At 41.3% G+C, this 12,105-nt stretch overlaps 1 protein-coding gene across 1 annotated transcript; it reads right to left on the bottom strand.

The window, feature by feature from the left end:
• Positions 1-6,970: 6,970 nt before the first annotated feature.
• Positions 6,971-9,697, bottom strand: LOC146385051 (myeloid-associated differentiation marker-like protein 2). Its single transcript, XM_084930599.1, has 2 exons — positions 9,396-9,697; positions 6,971-7,622 (listed from the first exon to the last, which is right to left on the bottom strand). The coding sequence occupies exons 1-2, from the start codon at positions 9,674-9,676 to the stop codon at positions 6,971-6,973; spliced, it is 933 nt and encodes a 310-aa protein (XP_084786725.1). The 5' UTR covers positions 9,677-9,697.
• Between the last annotated feature and the right edge of the window lie 2,408 nt (positions 9,698-12,105).

The raw sequence follows: 12,105 nt of genomic DNA, 5'->3' as shown, positions 1-12,105 counted from the left end.
GGGTTCAGGTCTGGTGATTTGGCTGGTCGGTCAACCACAGTAATAATATGGTTAGCAAACATTTTGTAGTAGCTTTGGCAGTCCCTGTGGCACTGTCAGCAGGTGTTAAGTCCTGCTGGAAAAGGAAATCGGCATGTGTATAAAACTTGTCGGCAGAGGGAAGAACAGAGTGCTGCAAAATCTGTGCACTCTGTGTTAATATTGGTCAACCTTCATAGAAGTGAGGAAATCACTGTGGATGACTCAAAATAAATTCTAAGATTATTGTATTTATGTTTGAACATCTCTGTAGGAGCAACTCAGAAACGTTTCCAGATTTTGTCTACAACACAATATGCAAGATAAAAAATAAATACATTTTAAAAACCCATCATCACTGTGATCCATGATACTAATTTTCACCTCAACATTATTTGAGTATGCCCATCATTTGGTTGACATTGTGTAGTATAGACCCAGGACTGAGCAGCTGATGGTTCTACATATCAGTATATCATATGTTGAGGTCAGCAAGGATTACCTCCAAAAAGCCTTGAAGGGTGATTAACGTTTGAGTCCTCTCAAAAATCCATCCATCCATCCATCCATCCACACTCACAAAGGCCTAGAAACCATTTGGCCAACCACTCAGAAAATGAAAATTCAGATTTAGATCAGTTACTTTAGGTCACAAAGATTTTCGATTGCCAAAGGGTCACAGAAGCCTTTCCAAGCTGTTCCAAGGTGAGAGGAGGGATACAACCTGAACTAGTTGCCATTGTATTTAGTAAGTAAGACAACCACACTTCACATCCACACCTACCTGTTGGAGGATGATGAAGTACCTGGAGACAATCTACACAGGCAGAACATGCGAACTCCATAAACCCCTCAGGAGACCAGTACATTCAAACCCACCACCATGTCTCCCCTGATAAAACACTTTCCTTACCTAAACAATAAAATTTGAGCATATTTGAATGAAAAGAATTTATTTTTTGTGTGCAACTGCAAAATGTGCATTCTTCCTCAAGCTTGTTAAATATCCCTAAAACAACACAGACACCTTTTCCTCCTGCAGAAGGAGTGAGAAGAAGATTGTCTCTGCATTTGTATGCATTTATATTCAGAAGAAAAGGGAAAATTGTTGGGAATTAGGGAAAAATATTCCCTTCTGATGATACAAAGTGTCAGTGTTCTTTCTCTTGTTGGTTGCAGAATAAGCTAATTACCCACAAATCTGTTCCATGAACCTAATCTGAAACTAGCTGAAATTTACAGAGATATATCCCCACGACGCTGCCTCTCAGTCTGACAGACAGACAAAGTCAATTTACCACTGCCTGCCTCTGCCCTATCTATCACTCAGACTCGGTATGTGTGCTGAGGCGTGACAACACTCATTCTGTCTTTCTTTTTTTTTGACAAAACCCCGAGAGATTTATTAAAAATACCCGTAGAGCACAAATCTTTTTTTCTCTCTCTCTCTTTTCAGCAACAGCAGAAAGCAGATCTAGGTGAAGCGTTCACAACAAATTGTTGCTTGCAGTGATTAGGGGCCCGAGGTGTGTATTCGTGCTTGTGTTCTTCACGATGTGAGAACGAGAGAGAGAAAAGTAGCTTTGGTGAGCGAGGGGAGATGTGCATATTTAATATCACAGACAGACAGAAATCTTTCCCAAGTGTTGCCATACGTCACCCTCCTGCAGTCTGAGACAAGAATAAGCGGCAAAGACAGAATACAAAGGAAATGGCAGCAGGGAAGTTAAGGCATCCAGTGTAATGTCAGCTTTCATTTGAATGTCAAACCCAAAACTAATAAAGGATTTCCCACAGCACATCTCAAAATCTCAGGAACAAATCAGACTGTAAATCCCAGAAGAATCTGTGGGAGAGAAGCCTCAATAATATACTCCTTCTGTGTCTCTATCCTTGGTACCTGTATTTCGCTTACCAGGATGATATTACCGCTTGACTATAGCTCTCGTGTGGTGTGGATAAAGCCATGAGAGGTCTGAGGAGAGCAAACTGTAGTCTAAAGGTCACCAGAAAATATTTGTCTTTTGTTCACCAGTTTTCATCAACGCTCAGTTCAAACATTTACATCACACTTGCATTTTATAGAGGTAGAAATGCGGGGGTGCTTGTTTGGTATTGTCTGTCTGTACATCTGGAAAGGCACAATGCAAGCTGAAAGGTTTTAGAGAAACATATGCTGCCATCCTGGGGTATTTAAAAGTAGAATGGTATGAAGCTTTCAGGCCCCTCTTCTGTGAAACCAGCTTCCAGTTTGGATTCAGAAAACAGAAATGCTTTCTACTTTTGAGATTAGGCTTCAAACTTTACTCTTTGCTAAAGCATATAGTTAGGGTTGGATCAGGTGACCCTGATTCCTCACTTAGTTACACTGCAATAGGGCTAGGCTGCTGGGGGCTTCCCATGATGCATTGAGTTTTCCCCCTGATCACTATGTGCTTACATGCCACTCGGTAACCTATTTAATCATTAGTTATTATTATTCTCTGGCTCTTCTTCACAGCATCATCCTGTTTCCCTCCCCTCATCCCCAACCTGTTGCAGTAGATGGCCGCCCCTCCTTCAGCCTGGTTCTGCTGGAGGTTTATTCCGGTTAAAAGGGAGTTTTGCCTTCCCACTGTTGCCAAGTGCTTGCTCATAGTGATTTGTCCGATTGTTGGGGTTTTCTCTGTATTATGTGAGGGTCTTTACCTTACAATATAAAGCGCCTTGAGGAAAGCTTTGCAACATTCTCCTCCCAAAAATTCAGCGACTGTCCTCCTCAGTTTCCAGACTGTTATTTAAAGAAGAATCGATGCTACACAGTAGTAAAAATGGTCCTTCCCAATCCTTTTTTAGACATGTTGCTGCCATCAAATTAGAAATATTATTTCTGTGTTCTATTGTGAATGAAATATGGGTCTATGAGATTTCCAAATCATTGCATTCTGTTTTATTTACATTCTATTCTGTCATTTCATTCAGGCAAACAAAACACAATTCAGTAAACACATCGGATTTTCACAATATAGGTTCAACACCACACACTGTGATGGCATGCAGTTCAGTAGCCCAGCAACATATGCAATCAATATTGAAGCTGATTACATAATGCTGGATGTGTCTGTTAAGTACCATGCCGTTGCTTTCATACTAAGCTCCCACACTGTTTTGCATACAGTAGCAGACTGAGATCTAATGGGACCAAAAATCAAGACTTCAGCATTGTTCCACCCAACATTTGGCAAAACGAGAACTGAGATCCGCAGGGGGAATCTGACACCAACAACATGTGCCATCAGAGATTAGTGACAACAGTGAGCCAGCCGTCCCTCCATGTGCCCCCAGCAGGAAGGTGAGGAGGGGACAGTTATGATGGACACCTGCCGCATCCCATCTCTGTCAGGCGACTTCATCCACTGCTATGTTTAAGACAGAGGCCCTTGGGATAGAGAGGAAAAATGAGTGCCAAACATGGAACAGCTGCTGAATGGAGGTCTGCCGAGGAGCGGGCAGAATGCAGGCCTCGACTGAGCTGCAGATTGCTCTGTGGTGACAGTGTCCATCATTTTCAGTCGTAGCTTTCTCTGGGCTCTGTCATATTCAACTGATGTTACATCTCACTCTGGAAATATAACCCCAGAGAAGAGTACACACGGATCAAGCAGTACCTCCAGAGAGCTAGCTAACAGAAATAATTGAGCAGAATATATAAGAGGATCTAAATGCTTTCAAAGCAACAGACACAACATAAAAATATTACTTTAACAATACAAAGTTATTTTTTGCTACAAAGCCCAGCAGTTTAGATAAACCCTCTTCAGATAATCTGGTACATCTTATTTACTTGTATTTACTTACTAATTTCCATAAATTGGCACAATGTTGAAAATAGCAAATCTCCAAGTCGCACAGTGACGTTTTCTGCTGTCTTAGACAGATTTGGAGATGAGAGCAGACAACTGGTGGCGGATTTGCTGCTGAGCAGCAAGAACAGTTTTTGCGAGACGTATGCTGTGCCACAGCAGCTTCCCGAGGACTTATTATAATACATCCATAGCACTCACAGATGTGACAGGGCACTACATTGATCCTGGATTAGAGAGATGAGATTCACTGAGGTGACCAAAGCAAAGAGGAGGAGGAGGTAACTGGTATGATGTGTGAGAAATAAATCCAGGGAGGGAGTGTGAAAATGTGGAGGAGAGAGAAATCTTAATGGAGGAGAACAAAGAGAGGCTGAGCGGATCAGATCTCTTCTTGTGTTTTATCCCTGTGAATGCTAGCACCACAGACAGAGAAAGACCCGTCTTTGCGCCTTTTTACCCCCTGAAGGTGCACAGATATGGCGGCGTAAAAAATCAGACCGTCTAGCAATTTAATGATCTACAACCAAAGCCTCAAGAGTGTGTCTGGAGATCTGATGGGTCATACGCTCAAAATGACTGATGTCACCCTGAATTTGCACATTAGAAAGACGTTAAAGAAAGGAAAGGAAAAGGAAAGAGGCTCATACAGGAGACGGCACATTGTGAACATAGACAAGCAGTCCTGTGTTGGAGATAATTTAAGCCTCACACTGACAAACTTCCACCCATCATTACACAGGTTGTGTTTCACCACCTCAGTCGTGTGGCAGCGGCAGCATGATGCAGGTCATTTGGCTTCATGTCTGCAGACTCCAGAGGTGAATGTAAAATCTGAACAAAACTCACTGAAGTTTAGCTCAAAGGTTTGACTTTTTTTTTTCTGCTCAGAGAAATGGAATGTACGTAGAGACTATTTTCACCACACATGTAAACATATTTTATATAATATCGTGCGCTGAATTCATTATTTATTTTGACACTTGGTGGCAGCACAAGCCTTAAACACAACACCGGGATGTTATCAAAGATGGTGTGCAGGGCAACATTAGAGCTCATTTTAAATCAAGTTTCCATACAAAAACAAAAGCAAGGACAATAATCGGTGTTATCATTATTGTTTTGGTCTCTACAAATATCAGAGCTCACCAATCAAAGATTCACTAATTAGTTCACTCATGGGAAGATACGTTATTACAGAAGCTTTAAATCAACAAATCTGAGTTTATTTGAATGTAAAATCACATAGTGTCTCAATACGGTTTGCAAGGATTATCACACAGGTCATTTTTAATAAGGATAGTACAACCTTTTTAACTATCAATTAAACAGGATCTATTATGTTCATTTCCATCTCCATAATATTAACTAGAGTAACTTTGCATGATTCACAGCTTACCATATACTAGGGGCTTAGCTACCCCTTACAAACAGTTAGTTTGAAGCCAGAGCTCTGTGCCCAAGATGACCATAATATTCATATACACTCTCTATGACATCATTCAGACCCAAGAGTAGAAAAAAGATGTCTGAAACTTGGCTTTTTTTTTTTACATACTTTGACCTCATTATTTGAATCCTGGCTATGTTTAACATGAGCATCCACCATCGTAACAATATATGTAACATAACAATGTGTACATATGTGACAGAACACAAGAAAAAGCAAAATAAGCACACATATTGAGTTGCATGTGATTAATCAGTGAGACTGTATAAACATTTCTTGGCCACCCTGACCATGCTCATAGTGTCCCTTGGTGCGTAGAGATTCCCAGTTTAAGATAAACGGAGGGAGCTACACAGCACAATACTCCCAGCAGCATGTTTCACCGTGGGGACGGTCTTCTCCAAGTCTTTCTCCACACATAAGCTGTGTCTGTCTGTGGCCCTAGTTTTGTCTCAGCTGACCAAAGGATGCGCCTCCAGTATTTCTCCAGGTTGTCATTAGCGTACTTCAGTCTGGCTTGAAGGTGTTTCTTTTGCAGAAGTGGAGCTCTTCTGCAATCTCACAGTCCAGGGGTGCTGAGTTCTAGTGACTGCAATAGCATCCAGAATTGGCTAAGTCATTCGATAGTGTCTTGGCAGTGTTTCTGGGATCTTTAAACATCACATCACATTTTCTTTCCAGAGTATTGCTTGTTCTGTTCTCTGTGGCTGTCTTTGACCTTCTCCACGATACCTCTCTCTCCAGTTCTTGAAATGCTGTAATAACTTTGTATATCCATGCCATGCTTTGCATCGGCGATTCTTTTTCTCAAGTCTAAACTGATTACTTTTGGCTTTTGGCATGATGCTTTCTCAAGCAACAGCTCAAACACTGCTGAGGTTTTAATACTCTGTGTAAATTGATTTTGGTAATTCTTTGTTATTTTCTGAAATAATTTCGTTATTGGGTGCAAACAGAAATAATCTACGCTTTCTTAAGAAAACTAGTTTGTTTAGAAAAGCTATACGGAAAATCCCCTGCTCTGTTAAAAAAGGCACTTGGGAAAATTTTGACAAAAACTTTAAATCTTACAGGGCGGCTGATAATTTTCTCCTCATCTGTATAGACTGAGGAAAGCATTTCACAGAGAGGCTTTAAAGACACCAGCCTCTTATAAATGCTGTGTCATGGCTTTAGTATGAGTGCAGACGGCTCGTGTTTATTTTTGGCAGCCTGAGTCCGTAGATCGTTGGTGTGGGGTTCGCAGATGACAGGGATGCCATGGATGCCAAAACCAGGTTTGCTATTTATATTCAACACTTTTATGTATTATTTGACCAGAAATACAAGTAGAAAGGAAGTGTGTGTTGTGTCACAGGTCAAGAATAGTGGGAGTGTCTTGTATTATGAGGATTCGGCAGGACATACCACTGGGTCCAGACTGCCTGGGTAAGGCTGGCTCCTAGGAAAGAAGGGGTCAGTTTTGCCATGGTAGGGTGTGGCAGTGAAATTCCACAAGAGTGCTTTCAGTTCAAATTCATGATGTCTCAGCAGCAGAGTAAGTGCAGCACCTGGGTTGGGAAACTTGTGCATTACAAATTTACCTTTTCCATGGTTTTAAATATCAAAAATTATAAACTGAGGCAAATAAATAACTTAAACCAATGCCAAATAAGGACTGCTAGGCCCGCGAGTTACTGGGCCTATGTGAGGAGACGAATCTTATCCTCTGGGAATAGATCAGGTCAGCCAAATACAGTCCAAAGTTGACGAAGGAAAACACGGCCACCACAACCTTGCTGTCCCACGGACACTTCCCCTGTGGACAGGATGACGGTCTCCATGGCGAGCCGTATTTTGTGTCAAAGCAGAACACTGGCCACACCACTGATGCACTCAGGTAGAGCAGTACTTCGAGGAGGGTGCACACTACCACAAAGCGGTCAAAGGGCATGCAGCACACAGCCTTGGTCCGCTTGCATACAGTCATTATTATCACCAGTGCTGTGAGAGCAAAACAGAAAGCATAGACAACAACACAGTAGATTGTGCCTGCATACTGGGAATACTGACTCCGGTTGGCCAGTGCACCAAAGATGATGCAGGCTACAAAGCCCTGAACAACTTTGAGAAGGCCGGACACTGTGGCCATATAACCCGTCACAATCTGGCCTGGTCTTGCTCGGCACAAGGCCACTTCCGCCCCGTAGGCCAGAGTCCCCAGGATGGAGCAGACGGTGACGGCAATGCGGAAATTTCTGACATCACAGCCAGCGTAAGGGCACTCGGATTGCACAAAGAACAGAGGGTAAACAACAGAGGCCGTCACATACCTGCAGAAGAAGGAAAGAAAAACTATATGAGTTTATTAAATCTGAGAAAACCAGAGTTACATTTACAAATATGTCTGTAACGTCTCATAAGATACACTATATAAAATATACACTGTGCAGTCTTTAATAGGTCAGCAGTCAAACTATGTTCACAAGAACCTTTGTTTTATTTTCTAAGTTATGGCATTAAATTATGAGTGAGGCTGACCCTTAACCTTCCCATTATAACTGCTTTGGTATAACTGGAAACAAGTTTCTGACGGCAACAAATTTGCAAGTCTCTTGGAGCTATTTCTAAACAATTGCAGATTCTAAGATCATCACTTCAAACAACTGTACCCATGTACAAGTTATTTATTCGTATCATCACTTTGCAAAGGTCTGGCCAAGGTACAGCTTGCTAAGGGACATTTAACCAAATATTAGTAAAGATATATGTAGATTTTTCAGCCTGTATGTGTAATTTTGATCCTGTATGGATCCTATACAGGATCAAAAGTCCCATAAAAAAACCTCACACAGTGACAGTAGTGTGATTATGTGCCCAGTACTGCAATGAAAGGTTAATGTTCTACCTCTGTTAAAGCTGCGACTCTTTCAGCCACATAGGTAAGAGTTGATTAGAGGTGTGTTTACACAGTCAGTCAGTCCTAAAATCCGTCTGGCTTTAAAGATGGCTGTAATCAAGAACAGTTCAAATATCCCTAAAGTCTCACAATTTAACAACACCTGATCCAAGTGTGTTTAGCAGTAAAGACCAGGTTATAAGATCTCAAACTGCAATATTTTTATCTAGTAAAAACTATGTAGGTTTCTTTGTTTGTGCTTTTTTTAAAACACAATACACAATAGGTGGTAGAGTGGGTCATTAATTGGAAGATCCCTGACTCCTTATCAGTGCGTGTGTGTGTGAGTGTGTTAGAAAGCGATTAGACGTTAGATAAAAACACAGTATAAATGAGTGTTTGGGCATCAGTGGGTGAATGACACTTGTAGGAAATGCTCTGACTGCTCAGCTGAGTAGAAACATTGTATATAAGTCCTGTCCATTTTCCATAAACTTGATGTGGTGAATATTTGCTGTGTTTATTCATTTAGCACATCCAGTATAGCAACAGAAGCATTTATCTGGAGGGACACTTGATGAATTGAGTCCAGTATTTAACTCACATTTCAGATCTGCCTGCTAAGTAATGTAGTTTTTAGAAAAAAGGCATCTTTTCACCTATGTACATAAATATTTAGCAGCTCAGTGCCAACCTTGCCTGTGCAAAAAGTGAGTGCAGAGCATATAGAAGATTTATCAAAATTGTCTTTTAACTGCCTGATGCTGGAAAACACTGACGGTGATAAGCAACAGTTGCTAACTGTAAAAAAAGTGCAATGGAAAGTGCAAAAATATTTCTTAAAGCTGGAGAAAACTGTAGTCGAATGATAATCATCTGCTGTTCATCACTGAGCAGCAGTTTTACATTATTAATTGTCATTTTTTTCCACCGTTGATTAAATAGCAGATTTAATTAATTCATTCTTGCGAGAATTTGCCAGTGGGAGACGTTGGATCATGGTGTGCAGTATATTTTTATTGTTTCTTCATCTAAAAGGACTCAAAAGATAATGTTTGTTTGTTTTTATGCAATAATTCATCCGTTAGATATATTTGGGTATTTTTGTTGGGTGGATATTAATTTGCTGCATGTGAAAAAACTGGTATGACGAGTGAAAGGTGGTCAAAATGTAACTTCCAGTTCAAAGGTTGACTCTGTGACTTACATGAGCGTTGCAAAGGCAGCACACGTGACTGTGAGGTTGTCCCAGGATACGGGCAGGTAGCTGTAGAGACGAGTTGCATCCAGGAAGAACACCAGCACTGACATGGCAAAGCAAAAACACCATGCTGCCATGCAGAACACGCCATGTGAGCCGCTGTAGCCAGCAGTGTGGGTCACCATCGCGATCACAGCACAGCCCAAAGCTAACTGACATAGCCGGGCTGCACCCAGAGGTGAGCAGAGAGCCTTATGGTTGAGATAGGGACCGCTGTGGGAATCCATGACAGTCCAGGAAGTGTACAGTTAAATATTCAAGACAGAACTTCTTTAGGGCCTCAGAATTGGCAGAATTTATGATGATGAGGAGTCTTTTATGATCTCAGGTTATCTGACTGAATCCCTCTGCTTCATGACATCTGTGGGGAAAAGAAGCAAAAAAGAAAGAGTCACTCTCACAGATCTGAAACACTAGTATAGCTTCACTTTAAAAATAAGCTTATTCTACGTTTACCTCTCTTGTCTCATGAAGCAGCCTTTGTCTCTCCATTAGTGCTCTCATCATTCACTTTAAGTCTCCGCATTGCATCCCTTCAGACAAAATTAAACCACTGACATGTGCGTGGAAATCACTACTGCCTCCAAACTTAGAACGCCACTAATAATGAATGGACGCCTCTGCTTTCAGCTCAAACATCCGGTAAATGTGTGTTAGGACATCAGACGCTCAGATATTTTGAATTATTCACTCTCATCTCTCTCTCTCAGTCGACTTGATGAGGACAGTCGTACTTATGTGTTGATGAATCAGAGCATGTCACCAAGTGACATGGGGGGGAGACACTTTTTTGAGGTCTTCTGTCAGAGCTCAAGCAGCCAGCCAGGCAGGCACACACACACTCACCTTTCTTCTGAGATTTTATCCTGATTATTCCCAAATATACAGACTCAAAACCAGGAATGAAGTCATGAGGACTGTTTGAAAATCTCCTGTAGAGCCTGATGAGCCTCTTCCTACTGGACCACATCAGAACCAGGTCCACGCAAAACTCTCAGCTGATTCAGAGCCTCCTCTTGACTCTCGGATCATTTATGCAGACTCTGGCATGTTCGGTCTCATCCTCGTACTTTCCCTCTGTCGCACCCTCGCGCTTACTTTCTCCTCCCATGTGCTCAGAGGACGGGGTGCCATTGGTCTGTCAGACCAGAATGGAAGTTATTTGGGGTTGGGCCATCACCAAATGAGTGTTGGAGGGTTGTGTACATGTGGTTGGGCGTGGAGCTGAAGCATGCAGACACATTGCAGACCCTGTGGAATGAGGTGAAATAAATGACCCCGGTGAAGCTGAAAACCAGAGACTGAATAACAAAACAGGTTAAATATCTGACTCACTAGTTAAATCAATCAATTTAATACAGAACCATTAAATGTCTTGGTGAGCAGAAGCAGCATGACCACACTCTCAGACAATAAAGTGCTTAACATTTTAGTTTTATGGTATATGGGACTTTTTGAATCTAGCTATACTGCACATTATATTTCTAATATCTGCATTTATTACCAACTGATAATAACCAAGAGCGAGCAAATGTTCTTGAGGAGAATTGAACTCAAAAGTAACTTTCTGTAATAATCATCATCATTATGCAGATATAAAAGACAGATATAGAAACTGGTCACAGTGGATTAAGTGCTAAACGTGTACCTTTTGGGATCTCAGAAACAGAAACATACAAAGTTACTTTAAGCTCAAATAATCAGCCCTAGATGGTTGATTTACATAGCTTGTATCTTAAGCCTTCCCTTTTTTGTGCACCCATTGCTTTCCCTCATTTTTTAACCCAGTGTTTTGTTATTTCATTTTGTATGTGCCAGAATCAGTATGGGGGATGGATGAGGACCCAAACACAGGATGGAGGAGGCATATCTAAAATGTGTCCAAATGGGAAAAAAAACACAGACGCAAAATATTCACAATCAAAAAGGGAAACAGCAACACACCAATGGAGGAAATGCCTACACACAGAGAGATGACTACACAGCAGGCGACAGATGGCCAACAAAGCACAGCTGAACTTAATTAAGGCAAGTAAAGACAATCAGGGAAGCGAGGAAGGCACAGACAGGAAGCAGAACTAACATATAACACACAGGTGTCAAACTCCAGGCCTCGAGGGCCGGTGTCGTGCAGGTTTTAGATGTGTCCTTGATCCAACACAGCTGGACATGTCTTGAAGTTCTCCAGAAGTCTGGTAATGAACTAATCATGTGATTCTGGTGTGTTGACCCAGGGTGATATCTAAAACCTGCAGGACACTGGCCCTCGAGGCCTGGAGTTCGACACCCCTGATATAACACATTAACAAAAAAAAAAAAAATCTTAAAAAAACCCAAAAGACACCTGTAAACCCTGATACAAAAGAAGCTGAGGGATCTAAACACACGACCAACAACTTTAAAACATTAAATGGAGCTTAATAAAATCCCAGAATTCAAAACTAACACGAGAACAATACATGATCTAAACAAAGTAAACAAAGTTTACAAAAAAGTATTACAGCTCAAAAAAAGAACAAATTAAACTAAGAATAATTTAAGACCTCAACTGGAACAAACCCAGGCAGAGAATAAAACTCGGGAATAAAAATTCAAAACCATAGACCATGACATGGAGGATATACACAGTCCCCACATGCTAAGATGATCCCCACTC

This window comes from Perissodus microlepis, chromosome 6, assembly GCF_051167445.1.
Source record: "Perissodus microlepis isolate ML-2025 ecotype Zambia chromosome 6, ASM5116744v1, whole genome shotgun sequence".
Classification (NCBI taxonomy): domain Eukaryota; kingdom Metazoa; phylum Chordata; class Actinopteri; order Cichliformes; family Cichlidae; genus Perissodus; species Perissodus microlepis.
This window is presented reverse-complemented; position numbering and strand designations above follow the sequence as displayed.

Bases quoted from the DNA above. Each gene is read 5' to 3' on its own strand.
- LOC146385051 (XM_084930599.1), bottom strand. From the start codon at position 9,676: ATGGATTCCCACAGCGGTCCCTATCTCAACCATAAGGCTCTCTGCTCA. The intron at 7,623-9,395 runs GTAAGTCACAGA...CTTCTTCTGCAG, and splicing joins GCTGCCTTTGCAACGCTCAT to GTATGTGACGGCCTCTGTTG.